General features: G+C 34.5%; 1 protein-coding gene across 1 annotated transcript; it reads right to left on the reverse strand.

Moving 5' to 3' along the window:
• Positions 1–1,841: 1,841 nt before the first annotated feature.
• LOC145682843 (uncharacterized) lies at positions 1,842–20,221 on the reverse strand. Its single transcript, XM_081754208.1, has 5 exons — positions 20,201–20,221; positions 18,350–18,940; positions 17,098–17,254; positions 13,914–14,156; positions 1,842–1,906 (listed from the first exon to the last, which is right to left on the reverse strand). The coding sequence occupies exons 1-5, from the start codon at positions 20,219–20,221 to the stop codon at positions 1,842–1,844; spliced, it is 1,077 nt and encodes a 358-aa protein (XP_081610334.1).
• Positions 20,222–22,578: the final 2,357 nt, after the last annotated feature.

Raw genomic sequence — 22,578 nt, forward strand, 5'->3', positions numbered from 1 at the left:
GAACTTCATATGACATCGTTAAACATTGGGATTACTTGTTATTTTTGTACAAGGGACGCAATTAAAGTCCTAGTTCAGCACATTCACATTTAGACTTTGATCCTGGAAGAAAACCTGTTAGTATTGTCTCTTGGTTTCTCATGTGGTCTCACATACATAAAGTACAAGAGTGTAGAACTTCATATGACATCGTTAACGGAATTTTTCCTGAAATCAGGAATTGTTATACGGATAAAATTAAAGGATGGAACATGTTTAGAGGACTTGCACTTGACATCCAATTATAGTTCTCAACAAATGTGTTACAGATGAAAATGTCTGTATTGACTCTATTTTCTGGTACTTACGTTTTATTTATTTATGTTCCTCAAATTCATTGGGAAGCAAGTAAAGACTGTGCCTGTGTGTGTGTAAATGTATCGTATAATTAAGGGATTTTTTTACTTTCTTAAAATAAAAACTACAATTTTAGTCCATCCCATATCTGCTAACAAAAGGAGGTAGCGGACCAAAGATAGCTGCTGTTTATTAAAGGTCGTTAACAGCAGGGGTTTCATTCAGTCAGAGGGGAAAAAAAAGAATAATTGGAAGTTTCTATATTCGTTCGAACTGCGATATACTTCCTCCTATTATTTTAAGAACCATTTCCTTGCCATTTGTCTGCATCAGAAAGGAAACGCCAAAAATCACTAGAATGTGCAGATTTACCCGAAGTACGTACTAGATCACTAGTTCAATAGCAAATCACTAAATCTAGTACGAAATTACAAAATGTGGCATCCCTGCTTTTGACCACATGTTCATAAACAGTTTTTCATGTTTCGATGAGTAGATTCACCTTCCAAACGCTGTGAACAGTGCACCCTGTATATATATATATATATATATATATATATATATATATATATATATATATATATATATATATATATACATTAGAGATCTGCAAGAGCCGAATTTTTCGGCCCGAGCCTAATCCGGCTCGAATGTAGCTAGGCCCGACCCAGCCCCATGCAGGCTCGGAAAATTTTGGAAATTTTTGTCCCAAGCCCGGCCCGGCCCAAATTAATAGTGGAGCCAACTCGCCCAAGCCCGGTGAACAATTAATGAACAATTAATTCTCTATATAGAAAAAGTTGAGCCGCTAAGCAATACAAACTGTAAACGTGCATTTTTTGTAATACCTTTCACTCCTCGTTAGTTTTATTGCAATTATCATTTAACTAGAGTCAATAATTATTAAAGAACTACAAATAATCGCCCGAACCCAGCCCTACTTGAAGCGCCGGCCTGCCCTAGCCCAGCCTGGGCTAAGGAAACAGCAGAGCTGGACCGCCTGAGCCCGAACCATGCAGTGCACTAATATATATAGAGGAAAGTAGCCAAATCCGGCACCCCAGTTTGTTTTTCAGTCCTATAATTGATAGAATTAGAATTTGTCATTTTTAAGTATTCAATATAAAAAGTTAAACAAGTTTCTTATGTTCAGTTGGCAGTACAAAGTTGATAAGCCTAACGTGGTTGAAGCTAGAAAGGTTTTTCTGAAACCTATCAAATTCATGAGTCTGAAAAAGGTAGCCTAAATCAGCATCCTCGTATATTACTAGCAGTGAGTTACCTAAAAATTACCAAATAAACTGAAGAAAATTAAATATGACCAGATAATGGCGTACCATGACTTTATTTCAGAAAATATTAATAATTTGACTGATGAAACATAAAAATTTTGAAGAAATATAAACATTTGTATTTTCATTGTATGTATGCGCTTCTTGCGTAAACGTTCAATATAATTATGAAAACTGTTCAATAAACAAGTAAACAAAAAGCACCAATCACAATCATCGGCAAACGTCACATATGTAATCGTCTTTTTCAGCTCCAATACATTCAGCATGTGCCCAGTCTGAACACATAAGACGCATAACTCACATTTCATCATTGTCTGAACAGAACATACATGAAACATCATTTTCTGGTGAAGCAGTGTATTCAATGAGAATTTCAAGTGTTGAAAAGAGAGCTGAATTCTGAGATACTGAGCGTTCTTTCATCACATTTCCTTCGATCTCACAGCAGTTATGGCCTCAGTCATATTTTCTTTTGGCCAATTGTGATTATAGTGCGTGGTTTTCTTTCCGTTTCCCTAATTAAGGCGGCTTCTTTTCGGCGCTGCAACAATGAAAAACTTTCTCAGAACTCGAGCAACTCTATTTCATTTTATATAGGACTATAGCCTATAAAGATTAGAAGCTATAGGGTCTACTAATGACACATATGCCATTAAAGAGGGTGCCGGTTTAGGACTCCAAAAGGGGTGCCGGCAGAGCCGTAGCTAAGGGGGGGCCAGCGGGGCGCCCGCCCCGGGCGCTGACAGCAAGGGGGCGCCGCACGAGCAAGGAAAAAGAAAAAGTAGTGTTGAACATAAGTAAAAGACGAGTCGCCCCCAGAAAGTATTGGCGCCCTATTAGATAAATATTGCTGTAGGTTATCAATGAAATACATAGATTTCTTAAAAATTTTCTTGCTCGCTTCGCTCGCAATGCAAGAGTTTAAATAAGTCACAACAAGTTTTTACTTATTACTTGAAGATTTATTATACATGATTTCTTAATGACATGTGGTATACAAGGTGCCGAGTAATGACTTATAGTGTACGCATGAGCATTTTTAAAATCAGAAACGAGCAAAGTCGTGTTCGGCGTTTTGACAGTGGTGAATTTGCTGACTTCAAAACGTTTTTCTACCCAATCGGATTAATCACGACGCACAGTGGGGCCAAAGCACTGAATTCTTGGCAAAAATAAGAATTCGCAATATGAAGCGGAAAATTGAAATCAATTAGTTCGGCGTATGCAGTGGCTATAATAATGTTATTTCGACATTATTTAATCAAAAACATAGAGTTTTACATCATAAAAGGAAATATTCCTTATATTCGCGCCTAAATTATATAGCAGATTATATGATTGGCATAAAGAAACGCGTGGGCAATATTCTTTGATTTGGCAATTTATGATTGGCTTATATTCTTATATATGAAAAGAAAAAGTGTACTTATTAATTTTACAACTGAAGAGTAATAAAATTGAAGAAAAGTTCTTGCTTCTCAAAATTATTTCAAAGTTGTGGAGGATTCGTTATGACAATGCAGATGCAAGGACGCTTCAATACATAAAAATTATCTCATCGCAAGTTCTCGATATGTATATATTATCAGATATATTAAACATATTATGATTTACAAGCATCAGTAACCTGTTTAGGTTGTTTCATATATTGCATCGTGCATTACGTGATCTCATTTCAGAGCTTGATTGGAACACTCTGAGCTGGAGCGAGCGGAGGCTCATTACAGTTGATTTCAATGTCACTTCTGTGCACGCATCACAAAAAACACAATACTGAATTGATCAACACCATTTTAATATGGTTCTATCTTATGGTCCATAGATTGTTTAGCATTGGCGTTTCAAAATGTCGCCACCATTAATCAAATATGTTTGACTAGAGTTTAGTTCTGTTGTGAATGACAGAGAAGTATGACTAGATGTTGGAAACAAGATGGGTCTGGGGGCAAAATTCCCAGAATCGACCTATATTCAACTTTGTCACTGCGTGCATGTCTAATAACCTAACACTTGTTCTCACATTCATCCCAGCTCAATTCAAAAGCAGCATTGCATCCAGAATGCGGTTTTCCTCAAACATTTTCATGTGCTATATTTTCCAAACGTGCAAATATGTGGAGGTTTTCTCTTTGCATACAGTAAGAACAATGTTTCTGTTACGACATATTAAAAAATCACAGACATATGCCACGTTTTCTAGTAAAATGCCATTCTATCGTTTGACCATAGTTTATATGCTTTCAGTACCACAGCATTTTCCAAATATGATATTAAGTAGGGGATTATCATAAGGATATGATAATGATATTAGCATCATTGCTAATATGATTATTGACTACACATCACATCAATATTCTAAATATACAAAACGATACATACATGTCGGTCGTGTCACCATGTTTACCAGCCACTGAATGTCTACACGCAATGTAGGAATAGTCGCATTCAAAATCAATTTCCTATCTTCTGTCGTTCCTATCTTCTCTCCGGCTTCAGCGAATAACCAAATTTACACGTCCCATGAGTTCATTGTAAGTTGCTATCATTTATTTTCCTGCACACTATCTTACGTGTACACTATCAAGGCTTCATTATAACAAATTATATCAAGTCAATCTTTTACTTCATTCTTCGAGTTTTTGCTAAGAATTGCCTGGTTCAGCCCCACTGTGCGACGGTGAGAATGAAGGTATGAAAGTGAGAAGAGTGAAGAGACACATTCAAGCTGTTGTTTGTGCGATAATATTAAAAATAAAGGTTAACGAGGGGAACAATAACATTTTCGAACTTCAAGCAGTTGTAGAATAGGGGCTTAAGGGATCAGAACTTAGCCCAAAGAAGTTCAACTTTTTTAGATACTAATCACTACCAATGATTTATTTTTAAATTCCATTAACATATGAAATTCTTCCAGTTTGAAGGAATTTATTGGGGTCATTTTTTCATCAATTTTTGTATTGTCAGCATATTATTTTGTGCATACGTGTCTAGTTGTGTGATGTTTTTATCTATCTACATACATACAAAACATAAGTAGGCACACTCTTAATATAAGTACGTGTTAGTGTATTTTAATATGTTAATTAATAATAAGTAGCTTAAATTCGGAACTTTCATTCATTAAGAAATTAAGTGATTACTATAATTTCAGACATATGTAGTAGCCAAAGTATATTTTGGATTTTAAGTACAAACATTGAACATATTCTTCACCTCCATCGATCAATATTTAGAAATTCACAAAAAAGGCTCCTTCTGAATTTCCATTACATTTCACAAAATATTTTTTACCGTAAAAAGATCGAAATTAAAATGCTATTGATGTGGTCACATACAGAATAAAATTAAAATGTTTACAATTATTATTGGAAATTAATACTGTTACCCATTTCGAACAATTTAGAAGCATATAGTTTTTAATGTATTGAAATTTAATTTCTTATCGATAGTATTAAACGTTGTACATAATAGTAATTTTCCTGAACTGTTCTCCTAGTGAATTTGTATACAACCAAACGTAGTTTTGTCAATCTTAACAAAAAGCCCAAAATAAGACTCTTGAAACAGCTCTTATTTGAAAAAGGATACATAATGATCGTTTTTAGTTGTTGCAATGGTCTTTCCAAGAAGATTTATAAAAATTCAGCGTAGCATAACAACAAAAGCTGATTTTCTTATATATATATAATGATTGGTAAGATTGGTAAGATGAGTGTAGGGGCGCCGAATTCTACTTCGCCCCGGGCGCCGAAATCTCTAGCTACGGCTCTGGGTGCCGGATTAGGGTTTCAGCACATGGCGGAAACAAACGTAATAGTTTCGCAATTAAAGCTTATAATGCATTACTAAACACGTATTTACTTACTTTGTAGTTCCTTAATTAGCTACTATAATGAAAATTTTGCCTACTCATACTCATTTATCGTAAAACTTCAGATTTCTCTGACACTACCAAAACTTGCAAGTCACTCAAATCACAATGCCTACTGATTCTCAGCCCCCAAACTGTGTAGGATTACTTTCTAATATCAGTGCCTTTTCTTAATCGGAGTAAGTAATGTGCCCAGCACAACACTTGGCTGTTTACGCTTCACAGAGACGCTAGAGACTGGGGCGCCGGATTAGGGATAGGGGGCTGATATTGGTAACTTTCCTCTCTCTCTCTCTCTCTCTCTCTCTCTCTCTCTCTCTCTATATATATATATATATATATATATATATATATATATATATATATATATATATATACGTATGCATGTATAATCTCCAACATATTTAAATTAGAAAAATGTCTCAGAAACATTTCCGGTAAGATTCATTTTAGGTATAACAAGGAATATGTACTTTTATTGTAACTGAATCATATATTATGAGAATAATGTAAAAGTATTTCTTTGATATATAATAAAATACTATCAGCTAAAAGCACAAACTATATTTCATAAACATTATAGTAAAAAGTTTCTATTCATTTTTAATATCTGTTTTAACTTTTTTAATTAAATATAAGATAAAACATTCTGAAAATAATTCTAAAATACTATATGAAAATATTTTATTTAACCCTAGGAAGTCCTTCTCGAACCCACTCGTTTGTATTTCTTGAAAAAAACCTGTCGTTGTCTTGGTAAAAATATTGAGAATTTTATTTATTGTGTATTATTACTTCTTTGATAAATCCACATCATTAATGTGCATTTTTATTTAGTAACTTGTAAGTTAAAAATTATTTCTAAGTAGTGGGCTCATCGAACCCCCTCCTTGGACTTCCATGTGACATATTTTCTACAAGTATATTTCCTGAACTTAGATTTTTTCGTTTCTATTTACAAGGATTGTGTTCTTATGTTGGGAAACAACATATCAGCCACGAGTAAGTTCTGAATGCTTATTCTATATTAATTTGTTGTTAGATGACATTATGTGAATTATAGTATGTTATACTGTGGGTTCGAGGAGCCTCCCCTTGGACCTACTTGAGACAAAAAACATTCTTGGACTTCCTAGGGTTAAGTTACAGAAGGTAACAAAAACATTTCCATACAAAATTAATAGGTGTTTTTAAAATATTTCTGGAAAATATTTCTCATATTACGAACGAATTTATTTTTAACATATTCGAAACATTTTTAAAATTATATTTCATACGTTTTCTCGTAACAATAGAAAAGATTGCAAGTAACACGTTGGACAACATTTGTAAAATCTATGGAATATATTTCCTATTTTTTAATATATCATGTATGTAAAACATTTTCAGTATTACTTTGAAAACATTTTCTCTCTCAACATTGAAAACATATTACATTACATTCAACACAATAGTAGAATTTGTGAAAATTTTCCTTACATTATTTTCCTTCTAACGTTCTAAAAATATACTTATTGTACTTCATAAAATGTTTTCCAAACATTTTTAAAAAATATTTCCGGTAAATATTTGAGATATTTCTCAGATATAACAAGGAATATATTTTCTCCAGTAACGGAAGAGTATATTCTGAAAACAATGTAAAAATATTTCTATAATATATCAGAAAATGTTGTTCACTAAAAACACAAAATATTTTCTAAAACATAACGGAAAACATTTTCTATTCATTTTTAATATGTTTTCTTTTTCCTGTTTTAAAGTTTTATATTCAAAATTCGATAAAATATTCTGGAAATAAGACTAAAATATTGTACGAAAATATTCCGTTTAAGTTATAACAGAAGATTACCAAAATACTTTTGTTAAAATTAAGTGAACCTTTTTAAAACATTTCTGAAAAATATTTCTTATATTACGAGAGAATTTATTTTTAAAACATTCTAAACGTTTTAAAAATATATGTTCAATATGTTTTCTTGTAAAAATAGAAAATATTTCAAATAACCTATTAGAAAACATTTTTCAAATATATGGAATATATTTCCTTTCATTGTTTCCCATATCATATATTGAAAACATTTTTATTATCATTTCGAAAATATTTTCCTTCTCAACAGTGAAAACATATTAGATTATATCCAATAAAATATTTCTAATACATTTTGTGAATATTTTCCTGGATATACTTTCCGGCTAACATTCTCAAAATGTACTTTCGGTAATTTCTAAAATGTTTTCTAAACATTTTTGGGAAAATATTTTCCGGAAATATCCGGAATACATTAGGGAAACCAGCATGGAAATCTTCAGAGAAGGAAAACCTTTTGGAAACCAAGGAAAATATTTTCTTTTGGTTGAGAAAATATTCCTTGCTGTGTGGGTATTGTAAATAAATACATTTATGCGTACTCTATAAATATAATAAACTGTTAATAAAGTAACATATTACCATTCAGAATATACATTTTAAAGAATCCTCTGTGGACAACAGTAATAATATGCTGTGATGTAAAAATTAATTCAACTTTGAAATCATAATATAGTAATAGAATGCAATTTTCTTTCTGATTGTACATAAATTCCTGGATAATTCCCATTTTGGCAATCTTCCCTGGAATATTCCTCGGGAATATTCCCGAAAATATCTTCCCGGGTATTTTCCCATCACTGGTTGAAACTGGTAATTGTTAGCGAGAGGTTGAGAAGATTGTTGTACGTACAAATCAGAAACAATCAATACGTGGCGTTTAATGTGAGGTTAAAAGTTTTGTTTTTATTTTAGTGCAGTTATTAAATCAAATTTTGCAATAAGTGCAAAATTTGCAATTTGGAAGTGGTAATTGTTAGCGAACGGTTGAGAAGATTGTTGTATGTACAAATCAGAAACAATCAATACGTGGCGTTTAATGTGAGGTTAAAAGTTTTTTCAGTGCAGTTATTAAATCAAATTTTGCAATTAATGCAGTTAGTGCAAATTATGAAATCAACATTAAAATAAACGTGTTGATCTGTTCCATTCTCTTTGAACGCAAGCCAAGGAATTGAGGTAAAAAGTTTTGTTATTTTAGTACAGTAAGAAATTAAAGTTAACGTCGAAATGGCCTCCTGCAAGCCAGTAGACAAGAACGAGTACGTCACCTCTAGGCCAAAGTCAAGCAAAGTATTGGGGAGCGAAATGGAGTGTCCCATAATCGGACCGCCAAAGGACTTGAATTCTTGCCAATTTCCAACTTTTCTCAATGTACTGCGATGTTGTTTAAAAGAGAGATTCAACATTATAAATATAAGAAGGACCCAAGTTTTTCTGCTATTGACGAAACAGTTGCAGTAAAAGTTGAGGAATTGTACACTGAGAAAAAATTACGGATAAAAAGTACGTAAATTCAAGTGATTTTTAGGACCTTTCGTAAGAATGACTTTCCAACATTACCGAGAATGTTAATTTTTCTTGTCCGTTCTACGTATATTTTCTCCTTACTTTTCCAGATAAAAATGATGACGTCAGAACTTATTAAAGATATGACGTCATAGTTAATAAGAGTAATAATGGAGCGACACCATTACCGGTCATGTTAAAACTCAAGTGGAATGGAAAAATTACAAAACAGGAATGTTATATTTCCAGGTGTTGCTAGACATTTATCGAGGCAAACGTGGAAAAATCACATGAAGGAATGGTGGAAACTCCGTCCGTGTCTGCATTTAAATCTGTATGTGGAGTCTTAAGCACTGTATAGTCAGTTAAATCTGCATTCGCTACTGTGAAAATGCCATGACGAAAGGATACGAATACATGCTTTGACTGTATTGTTGTCCTTATGCATGGACTTTATTACCATAGTATAATGAAAAGCTTGCAATCAGTCAGGGACGAAAGTAATGAAATTAAAACTAAAACCCAATCCCGTAATGTCTTTTCCCATGTGTATAAAGACAATTTCTCCAAGCAGCGTAGTAAAGCTTGCAGCAATTACTGCACAAAAGTACTGATAGAATGTAAACTCCACTACATAGGACTGAAATATACTCCTTCGGAATGAATAATTGTACGTACGCATTTTGAAGAAATTATATTAGTTACTGATCATTTGGATAATTAGTACATCCACTATAGTTCATGTAACAGGAATTCCTGCAAATCATACGTATACTACGGACTTTATGCCATAAAAATTGGTGCTGGAAACATTGCATCTAGGAAATGAATACTTACAGTGCGTACAAAATGCATGTTTTCAGGACAAAAAATCCAGGTTCTCCTGATGAAATAAAATTACATAACATGCAATAAGTAATTACTTCCGGACTTTGTGACATACCTTCATGTAAATATGTGCCTTCTGACCGTGGAAAAATAAATGATTTCATGGAAATATCTCTGTATTGTAATGTAGTCATGTACTTCCTACTATTCTTTATACGTATGTTACAACATTGCTTTCCATACTGAAGTTAATGTGTGCAGGATGCTTCAAAACCTTTAAATCATTGAACTGCTTGGAAACCATCAATAGTGTCTTGAATATTGTGCAGGTTAATGACACTATTTAGTTCGGAGAGTAACCTTTTCTTCAAAGTAAATATGTTTAATTTAAAAAAAGTAATTTTGAAAAACATTGTAAAAATTGATACATTCCTTACTGCAGTTAGAAAGAATATTTGTAAGTACACAAAATTCTGGCCTTTTGTCTAGCAACCGGTGCTTTGTATTACATAATTAAGCATTGTATGTACCTAGTTCAAATTATACATACCATTTCAATGCAAATTATGACTTCAAGTAGAATCAACTTCGTCAGGTACACACAATGTTTAATAATGTTATTTAAAGTACTGGTAGCTAGTCAAAAGGCCAGGATTTGGTCTACTTACAAATATTCTTTCTAATTACCCAGTAGAAAAAAACTCGATTTTCATGAACGTTTCTCAAAACTATTTACCAATTGAAGCACCGAGCCGAACAACGGTATATGTTACATTTTAGTGCTTTCAAGAAAACCTTCCCGTTCTTTCATGCAGGCACGTTTAATTGGCGCTATTTTGCTTCTATTACTCTGATAAATGTCGCTATCTGCTGATTTTTTTTATTTCCATTGTTCTCCTGAAATATTCTGCAAGTTTTTCTCGTACTTCTCGAAATCTAAAATGTAACGAATGTCGTTGTTCGGCGTTGTGCTTCACACTGCTAATTCTTGACACTGCTAAAGTAAATATATTTTTTTTTAAAGAAAAAAAGTCAATTTCCAGCGTCAATATAACATACACAATAATTTGACATCATTGAGGCTTACTAAACAGTTTGATGATTTAAGTTTTGAACCATCCTGTACACATTAGGTTAAGTATGGAATGTAATATTGCAATGTACATATGAAGAATAGAAGGAAGTACGTGGGTGTATTACAATATAGAGTTATTTCCATGAAGGAAATTGTTCACCATGGCAAAAGTGCACATATTTACATGAAACATAGTCACAAAATCTTGAAGTGGTTACAGTACATAATGTAAATTTATCTTATCAGTACCTGCTTTTCTGTACTAAAAAATGTACAGTCGTGTACAACAGGTGATAATGGGACGGTGCCGTGTTCGGGGAGTATGTCGGATGCACGTGTTTCCCATCCAAGGCGGAAAAGCGTGTTCCGGGTCATCGTAGCCACATGGGGCTTAGCGTTGTTCTGTAACAGGAGAAAAACTTTGCGATTTAGAAGTGCTGGCTCCACAGTTTTCAGGTTTTCTTGAACACGCCTCAATTGCTAACAGTACACAGTTACATTGATGCTCTGATCAGCTGGTAACAGTTCCAGATGCACGATGCCGCGAGCAGTTCACCAATCACACAGAAGAATCTTCTGGTGCAGTGCTGGAATCAGCTGTTTGGAACCAGTTCACAGGATGCTAACCAATGATGATAGGACCGTGGAGCTTCGTACAGGACGCACTTCTCATCACATGTAAACACCCTGTCCAAAAAATGGCTCATTCCTCAGACGAGACAGCACAGAAACACAGGTGTTTGCTCGCGTTGCCTTCTGGTCCGGAGTAAAATCATGTGGACCCGTCGACCCAACTTGTAGTACTTCCCAAGCTGATGGAGATGGTTTCTCCGCCAAGCTGCCGAATGATTTCTCCACTCATACTGAATTGTAGTCCCAGTTCCTCACATGTCTGGCCATTGTTCTCAATTGCTGCCTGAAGATCTTCATTTTGTACATGTGTTGGACTTCCGGCACGTGGTGCATCTTCGAGTGTTTCGTCACCGTCCTTAACTTGTTAAATCACTGCTGCACTCTCCGCGTAGTTATGACATCCTCACCAAAGGCCTGGCATATTTTCTGTCCCGCTGCAGCAGCGTTACAGCATACACGCCCTTATTACGCTCTGTAGAAGACCCATGTTCACTCTGTCCTTAACCAATAACTGATCTTCGCTTTATCTCCATTGGCATTCAGCTCACGGTGTGAGAGCCAATGAACACAGACCTCCACAATAAAGCGACAGAACTTTCTTGGTTACCTTTATAGTTAACTGCCTTTTCACCATATGTAAATAGGAGATATATACATATGAATTTAAGAGAGCAATTTATATGTCACTTCAATGCTTTATTTGCAAAACTCACACATACACATATATATGTGCAGTAGACAAGTATAGCTTCCATTAACCATCAAACATATGTAACAATCTAAATTTATAAAATATCTAAAACTACACAACACTTCTGTTGCTAACCATGTCAAATGGATGTCTATTTAATCTGTACATAAATACAAATAAACATTGAATAAGCTAGTGGTTTCCATATGTCTGTACGATGTAAATGGAAGAACACGTGTGCAGCATATAATTTACTGGTGTTTTTTAAATAAAATTTTTTGTGCTTATTTATTTCACATGTATTTTATCATGTCACACTGCTTTTACAAAGAAAAATACTTTACCAAGAGTCCTTATACATATATATTTGGTGTTTACTATTCTTCCCTTGGGGCATCTTCTCATAGAACAACAGTACACTTGTATGGTCTTAAATTCTGCTTTAATACTACTGTACGTTTGTCTTAAACACCATTCTGAAACTACTACAATTTTCTCACAATTACACTGAAATGATAATAGTCACTAGATATATTTAATTTTGAATACAGTTGTTTTGTATTGAGGTTATATATTCTCTTGACGGCAGTGCAAGACGTTGTGAAACAAAGCATTTTCATCATTGAGTTCCTCCTATTGCCCTTATTATGGGCTATCCAAGCACTTAGATTACCTTGTCGATGTTGGTTAACTTTAAACAGTTCAAGTCATCCACTTCTTGACACTGTTGCTGCATATCTACCAACTTGATACTAATTTCAGCCACAATAAATTGTGTTTCACTACAGCAGCAGCCATGCAGTATTTTTCTATTAGTTTTTAACCATTACTGCAGTTTTTTTTCTTTCTTTTGTTTTTGTAAATAAATCACTGTATCAATGAACTTCCAAGAAGTCACAGGTTTAATATAAATTTTACTAAAACGTCGCATTTTTATTATTTACCTGTGTATGCAGTGCATATATTCCCCCTCACCTGAAAGCATTTTCAAAGAAGGCAATTGTCCATCGATCTTTACATTTAAACCTATTTCCAATACTAAAGTCCTGTGATCCTCTTTTTTTTCTCGGCTATAATATTCAGAGAATAGTTTAAGTAAAAGCATTGTAATGAGTTTTAACGATGTTTGTAATTAATTTAAACCACATAGTGAATATTAATTAAAAATGGCTACTTACCAATGAATCCTCCCTTGGAAAACCTAAATATTTTTCATATGTTTCGGAACTCGCAGCTTGTTCGGAAGGAACCAGCTACGAGTTCCGAAACGTATGAAAAATATTTAGGCATTGCAAGGGAGGATTCATGGTAAGTAGCCAATCTTTTGTTAATTAAGAATCGTCCTCTCTTGCGCTCATATAATTATATAGTGAATATTTTAGGGAAGAAAGAAGATAACCGGATTGCCGTCTATAAATTGGTTAACATGTGAAGATCGATGGAACATTACCTGCTTCGAAAATGCTCTCAGATGAAGGGCGAAATATCAATAAAAAAGCCACTTTTTAGTAGTTTCGAAATAGTAGTAAGTATATAAAGATATAAAGTAAGAAACCTTGTAAGAAGGATGATAGAATACACTTAAAATTAATTAACATCGACAAGATCTTCTGTGTGAGTTGACAACCCATGGAAAGGACGATATGACTTCGTTAAAATATTGATGCTTAATAATATGAATTACAGGTATGAAATATGAAACATGATTTTGAAACATGTGTCAACAGCGCTTTGTAATGAATTGAATTTGTACAAAGTGTTCTCGACGACGACATAGGAGCATGTAACTGACGTTATGTCCTCACCCACAAGAACAACCAAAGGCTGAAATGGAGCCCCCAGTTTTTGTAGTTTTTCTTTCCTCTGTTGAATTGTGTTCTGCAGGTGACTGTCAGATGTAATGTGTGTCATGAATCCATCACGTATTTCCAATTTTGATGGGCGCCATGTTGTCCTCTTACAGTTCCTCTTGATGGGTACCACAGGTAGCAACAGTGGCAGACAAATCAGAGCAACATTTGTCTTCACGTCAGGTGAAATGTCCTTATCTGAAATCAGTAAATGGTGAATTACATGACAGGTCTCCATATAAGTGAGGTCATTTTTATGTACTATCTGTGGCACATAAACGAAAACTTAATTCACTGTTATACGAAAGAAATTAAATAAGATGGAGAGGATGCTGACTCGGTAGTAACTTCAGTTTTACACACTTTACAAGCTGTAGATGTTTTAAAACTTTTTTCAACAGTGCCAATGATATGTCTATGTAATCAGATTTGTGGACTAAGTTCTCTTCCATTCAAGAGTTCCTACAAGAAGTTGCAGTGCGTAAACAAAAATAAAGGCCAATTACGCACTACTTTTAAAACCAAAAACATGTCAATATCATTATGTGGCACTTCCCGGTGTGAGGGACGCTTACTATCTACCGATTAAGCTCAATACTTTTGTTTTCTCTCAAACGTCTATATAATAGTTTATACTCTATGTCTTGCAATACTGTAAACTTTGAACTTAAAATGTGATTTTCGGCAAATTCATAATTTTCAGTTTAGCTGAAACTTCGTAGAAACACGTTTCATGATGTGTACAATTAAAATCAAGCAAAAGAAAATGTTTGATTTTGCTGTTCATAAATAACATCCGCTTAGTAGAGTATCAGAGGAACTGTTCCAAAATTGCCTAATTTTCCTGTTTGCGTTGCGCACATACAATTTGATGTGAGAAAAAATCGTGGCCTAAGACCTTCCCATATAAATAATGGTGGCCATAACTAAGAGTGAAAGGCGCGCATTTGATTGACATATTTTTTTGTATATCGCTCAAAAGAGGGGGCGCGCTCCGTTAGGTTTTATGGAAATGAGATTACACATTGAACTCGACAAGCACCATGAATTTCATCGCACTCGAGTGTGCGGAACAGAGAAACAAATCGGGTCAAATTCAAGGGACGTACCATTTCCAATGCTCAGACTGGCTTGATATGAGGCAAACCTCTCGCAAGAGAATGCCGTAGCCATGTGTCGTATTTCCGCTGAATGGCCTTCTTATAGATGAAATAAGTGGAAGCGAATGCTAGTTAGGATTTCGCACATTCTACATCATATCTTAAAAAAAACATTGTTCGAAGAAACAAAATGATCATTGCACTAGAGTAACACGTGCTATTGAAAGGTACAAAATGATTTATTCATTACCGGAGCTGTAGTACAAGGTTTTCCTTACTCCCAGTACCGCTCAGGCAGTTGAGGTGATTATTATGTACGACGTAATGTATTATACAAAAGTACTTGTACATAAGTATGCAAAAGGGTTTAATTGCAGATTTCCTCATCCTCTGACGAATGGTTCATCGATATCGCTCAAGAGCCTAGATTCGTCTTCTTGTGAATAAAATAGTCTTCTTGTGGATGTCTTCGGACGTGCTACATTTCTTTGGCCATTCCTAAGTACCAAATAATGAGCATGACATGGGCACAACATCCAACTCTCCATGTTTCATTTGCACATTGACAAAACTATCCTATAATGCAATCGTCCCCACCCGACCAAGATCGCATAAAACGAAAATGCAGTACTTTAACCGATTACTGCGCCTTGAGTGGATATGCGCACGAACAACGTAAGGTGTTTGATTCATATAAAGTCACTCTGAGCATATGACTTTGACCCGATTTGTTTCTCTGTTCCGCAGGCTCGAGTGTGATGAAACTCATAGTGCTTGTAGAGTTCAACGTGTAGTCTCACTTCCATCAACCTTCAACGGAGCACGCCCCTTCTTTTGGGCAATATACAAAATATATGTAAAAAATATGCACGTCTTATGGGCATTTTCATTGTATTGTTGACCCATTTTTGGTCATGTTTCACGGAGCTATGCCCACCAGTGTTTATATGTGAGGGTCTTAGACCACGACCTCTTCCCACACCAAAGTGTATGGGTGCACCGAAAACGGGAAAATTGGGCACTTATCAAACTGCTCCTTTCCCTCTGGTCCCCTCCAATGATGTTTTAAATGGGTTTGACTAGGGTGACCAGATTCTGACAAGTGAAAAGTAGGACAGAAGCATAATAATAAATGATAGCCTGTGCATCGGCAATACGTATCTCTTTGTTTCATTTCACGTTAACCTCAAGGCAATCATTCATTTTTAAGAAATCAACATATCTCCAAATACTTTCATGTCGAAATACAAGATTGTTGAAAGAATTTCAAACAATTTAATGGAGTATTAACAAAAACAATAAAAAAAGGTCACGATTGAACTATAAAGAATTTTCTCTCTGCCTATTCACAACAATGTATTTAGACAAGTAATACTACTGAAAGAAGCGCAAATACTTCACACTGCAAGTCGCAAATAGATGAATCAAATTTAGTTGTACTATAATCAAATAATATCATTTGCATTATAATTAATTAGACACATAATTAATACATGCGCTTGTAGTTTATTTTTATGAACGTATAGTGAAACTTCGTTTAGGGCTAAAAACTTACTTTTTAAAATTGATTTTCAGAGCCTGGGATTATTTTAAGAAATGACAGAAAAAGACTGGCACGAGGAAACTCCAGTTAAATTGACTGCTGTGACTTGAAATAAGTGACCAATCCTGCCTTACCGACATCTCAACAAGACTTTCTCAGTAAAACCAACTGCATTACAAAACAATGGTTTGTCGATTGTTTTGTCTTCCTAACAATAATTTTTTGAGCAGTGTTGAAAAAAAACAGAAGTTTATCATTCAGAAAAAAAATGCCTGTGATTCGATATATTGTGAATAAAGAATGAAACATTAAAGTATTGCAAATAAATTTAATCAGGACTTTTAAAAAAAGGACAAATCTCAATTTTCTAGATGTCTTTGGAACACACAGGAAAGCAATTTGAAAAATAATACTGTACTGCGAAAATCAGTACGCCTGATCACCCTAGGTATGACTGTATTACAAAAATAAATAGTGCTTGAAGCACTGTACTTACCATGAATAGCACAGATGTACGGTGCTGAAAGAGAATGTATTTCTTTCAAATTTCTTTTCAACTCCAACAAATGCAGAATTTTGTCTTGAAGTAGAACAATTCTGTTAAACAAATTGTCTTCAGTACCAGGGTAAAGGAAGGAGTAGTCCTCCAACAGCTGCAAAAAGAGCAACATTATTAGTAGTGAGGTATCACCATGAAATCTTAAATATGAAACAAGTGTAAAATTTCTCAGTAATGTTCCTACAGGAATGAAACATCAAGTTTTCCTATTCATTTTTCATAACAGTAATTAACGCATTAAAAGATAAGCAACCGATGTGCCAAACATAACAGGAAACGGGCAAACTTTTTTTCTTAAAAAAATTAACCATTTCTGTACATTAAAATTACCTGCTTAAGTTTCTATTTTTCTTCAATATTTTGGTAATATACTGGAACCCTTTTCTGGAAGATTGCTACGATCAACATTCAAGTTGTGCAAAGCTCATGTAGGCCATTCTAAGTTCACAATGACTAACACCAATCAAGTTCACATCCACTAAAAACATATGAACCTTTTGCCATGGTTCTTAAGAAAAATAAATAAATAAAATAAAAAATAAAAGACAAAATTTCACAGCACCAGCAAGCAAGTGCAAGGAGACTCCAATTTTAATCTACAGACATAGTTAATTATTTCTATGTGTCTTTTTTTTAATTTCTCACTTTCAAGTGGTTTAAGTTACCAAATTGGAAAGAGAATGAAGAAAATCAATTACAAAACTCGCATTTTTTACACAATGTTACAATTCAGCAATTTTACATATTCACAAACAACCAAATATAATAAAATGAAAGTAATGGTCAAGGAAAGTAAAATCTACGTATCAAATCAAGACCACATCGTACCTTTCTCTAGCAGAATACATGATATAAAACTGTAGTATGGAAGGGAGAGAAATAGAATATAAAATACAATTAACATAATGTATATAGCTATTAAAAGTCAAAATTTTGATGCAAAAACTTTAACTAAATCTAGCTCTCACAGCTTAAAACTGTGCCTGAGCGCAATTATGGGTGGAGCTGTTTCCTTGTGATAGTGGTCTGTACACATGTAAATCTTACATGTTTTTCCCCACCTCATTATTCGACCTATATGTTTTAATGAGGACAGCGTTGAATTGAAATGAACACGTGTTTTGTGAAAAATGAGACACCTCACTCAGTTGTTAAATACTTTGCATTAGTACAGTAACAGTGCACTTACCAATGTATAACCTTGTGGTGTTTTCAAAACAGGGTACAAGTCAAGGTAAGCACCAACCGTCCCAGGCTGTTCCAGGGCTTTCAATCTAGCTTCTGCTGTTGCTCTCCAATTATCGCACACAACATGCCAGGGATCTAGTGACGTTCTGAGCCACTGTAACTTCTCATCTATTACTGGGTCTGGAATGGGTTCTTCAACAATGTCTGTGTCGTCACCTAGTGAAGATGTAGGTGATGCAGAAGAGGACCTTCTACTTGGAATATCTCCTCTCTTTCTTAGAACTCTTCTTCTTGAAATGTAGGCCTCATACAACTTCCCAGAAGCATTGCGTTTTGTTTGGTAGTTCGTGGCTCCAATGTAAGCTGCGTAATACACAGATGGTGATTCTTTCCCAAAAATGGTTGCTATTTCATGTGCCCAGCGTGTAAATTCACCTCGTGTTATTAGCCGTGTCGGATTTTCTTCTAACTCATGCTTTACTATAAGTCGTGCTAAATTACACCTTGAAGCATTATCTAGTAAACCATTATTCTTTTCTCCTTTAGCAAGAATGGCTTTTCCATCCAGTGTGCATTGCAATATAGTAAGCACCTGCAAGCAACGAAAGCATTATGAACAAGGATATCCATGAAGTCCCTAATAAAAGAAAACGAAAACAAATATATTTCATGGCTTGCATCTCCATTTGAAAACCTAATCACAGCAAGATTTGAGAAAGTATACACTGACCTCACATTTTCTGATTCATAAGCGTATTATTTTTATCTTTTTATTTCACTGTAGTTTGCATTTTCCTCTTACATTGTAAAGTGAACCTTCAAAACTTTTAATGAAATATAAATGTAGTGCAAATGTAGAGAATGAAAATGAATTATCAGTAAAAACAAGGTATAATTTCCCTTAAGGTTTCTTACACGAGTCCTCCAACTGGAAGTGTTACCTAAAATTACCTGAACTAAAGAGAATGTACATAGGGAAAACATGAGCATGAATATCTGATTATAATATCAGAGTGACTAATCACAAACGCAAAATCACAATCAGGGTCTTTTGGGGAGAGTTTGTCAACAGGAAAAAGTCCCTGTATGTTCCATTATCCCACATTAATAGTACAATACAAGAAGGGATTCGACAAAACATTTCTTAAATAGCAGCAAGGGAGTGTATCTGAAAATAAAAAAAAGATATGTACTTTTACCCCGATTCTTTACCAAATGTTTATTTCATTTATAGTAAACGAGGTTTCACAGAAAATTACTGTAGATTTTTTATGTTTAGATTAAATTATCATAAACGAAAACAAAATTCTGTAGTAAATTGGTCCCAAATTGTTGAAGTAAAAAGACCATTTCGTATAGCTGTTACATATAGAACTCTCAACCCTCATATATACATCTGGAATTTCTAAGTAGTTCGCTTGTTCACTCAACAACCCAGATTTTCAGCCAAGCATGCTTCATCGACAGGTGGATCGACGCTGGTGAATTTCACTACACAGATTTTCATTTCAGTGTTACAGCAACTACGTTTTCTACTTTTCTCTCATGTTCACAATCTCAACCAAGTAGCTATAACAATATGTTTCGTATTTTATCTAGGTGCTCAACGTATTTGTAAACGTGAGAAAAAACTATACTGTAGTTCGTGTAAACCTTATGAAATCCACCTGTTGTAGTATTTCATGGATTCAGCTGACGACGAAGCACGCTTGGCTTTGAAACCTGGCTAGTGGCATGAAGTAACAGTGTAACTACTTGCAAATTCCAGCTGTATATAGAATGGGGTAAGGATAAAATGTCTGGTTATCGAAATGAGTGCAATTTTAAAAATTTCCTTAAGAAACTGTAATACCATTTCCTTTATGATCTCCATGGTAAAAATGAATGTGAAATCCTTCTCCTAAATCTTTAAAATTCACATTATACACATGCTACCAAAATGTGTTGTACTTTACTTATAAACTTATAAGATCCCATTTATGATTTCTTTGTATCAAGAAGGAACATGGATTGATAAATACAATATACAACCTAACATGTACGGAAAATTGTCATTTGGACATAAATCCACGTTCACACAGAAGAGGCATGCAAACAATTTTAAAAATGTTACATTCACAAAGCCATATTGATGTAATTCCCTTGAGCGATGATTGCTTTATTCAGTCCCATAAACATTCATGATTAAAACCTGTAGATATTTATTCCATTACACCAAAACTTACATGATTTCCCTCTGATTCGCTGTGCCTGATTTGCTTTTCGCCTTCCACTGAGTGAGTGCAAGAAGTTGAACTGGAATTGGAGGCAAGAGACTGAATGTCAGAAGTATTTTGTGTGTTTTCTTCCTGCTGGTGTTCCTCTCGTAAATCTGCGGATGTTCCAGGAGTTTCTTCTAATCTATCTCTCTCTATTGCATTGAATGTTGATTTCCTTCCTTCACACCAAGAACTGTTTCCAAACGATGTTGGCGTTGTTAAGTCAAGAAGCAACCTATCTGCTTCTTCCTGCAACTGAGTACAAACCTTAAAATGACTCACAAGAAGCATGAGTATTTAATAAACATGTGAATGCCATTTGCTAAAACACTACAAAGGACATGACTAATTTCTTAAGTACCACGTCACACAAGAAGGAAACAAAAATGTGAGCAAACATATACTTGTGTTAAAGGAGGTACTATAATTCTAACTACTTGTCAATTTTCATAATGCGGCTCATACCAGGTACCACGGAAGGACCATTTTGCTGATATGAACGCATTTGATCAGCATTAGCAATGGCCAATGCAGATATGGATGCTTGTAATACTGATGGATGTTTGTGGAAAACTGAAGTGTGGGCAGTGATAAAGTCTGTTTGGCAAATCCATCAATGGTATATATCCATATCTAATGGTAGACATGGATCGTCAAATCAATAATATCGGTGTCGATAGCTAAGATTTCAAGAAGTATCAGAATGGTTGATACCTAACTTCAAAGATATGTGGTATCAGTTAAAAACACAATTTAACAATACTAGTCCAAAATATTGATTTTTTTAAAGAGATCAATAGACTTTTATACTCTAACATTTATTGAAGCTAGTAATCCTTTGCAATATAATGCAAGACCAATGTTAACGACACTCTTGGCAACAGTATGACACTATTAACATTTAATAGTGTTTTAAAAAAGGGAAAGAGGAAGATCATTACATCTCTGAAAAGTAATAGAGAGAAATGATTGTCTGAAATGAGCTAATTATAATATCTCTCTCTTTTTTACAAGTTTAAAGTCTTTCATTTCCTACGGAAGCAATGCTCTTATGAATCGCAAGAAGAAGAATTGCATCAACTTGCCAGTATTTGTGTAACAACTTAAAGCAACTATTATGTGAAATTTATCAGCGTAGGAGTACAGGAATTGGATTGGCTAATAGTAACATTCAATGGTGTTAGTATTGGCAAAATTAAGGTTAAATGGTATTAGCTGGGTTTCAATACCGCCATACAGGCACATTATTGCTATTGATCTATCTCCAATTCTAGGGATGTATAGTTTTGTACACTTCACATCTAACAGATATTAGAAACATTTGTGGACGTTGACGCAAGAGAGCACACAGTCTATGATTTTCATAACATGAATGCGAAAGAGGAACTAAAAAATTGTTCTGGTTTGTATGTCTGCCTGAAAAAAAAAGCACATTTTATTTATACTTATAACTTCTGTGGTTAACATGCATGATCACAAATAGTGGTGTTCACAGATTGCGCATTGAATTGAGCAAAATGCCTTCATCTTGAAAGAAGTCTGTCATACCTACTGTGTAGTTGAAACAGGTCACATCTACTTCCCGACTTCCATGTTAACGAGTCTATTTCTACTTTACAGTACGTGAACTACTGACAAATATAATATGAGGATTCCACTTATGATGTGTAGCTGACACACAAGAATAACCTACCCTTCTGTTTTCATCTGCTTTCTGAAGATCCTGTTTCCAAGATTTCCAATTAACCTTGAATTTTACTCTTGGCCCTGCCTGAGGTATTAGCTGTTCGATGTCTCTATCCTCTAAGTGTTGAAGTGCAAAAAAATCTACACCATTCTCTGGAAAAGAAAGATACTTAGCCTCTTAAAGCACTGTTCAGGTTGTTTCTGACCCTCATTCTCTGCTAACCATGCACCTACTTGTAGAAGCATCTTACATTACGTACTATTTTTCCTACACAAATGCAGAATG

This window comes from Thermobia domestica, chromosome 4, assembly GCF_964235325.1.
Source record: "Thermobia domestica chromosome 4, izTheDome1.hap1.1, whole genome shotgun sequence".
NCBI classification, from domain to species: Eukaryota; Metazoa; Arthropoda; class Insecta; order Zygentoma; family Lepismatidae; genus Thermobia; species Thermobia domestica.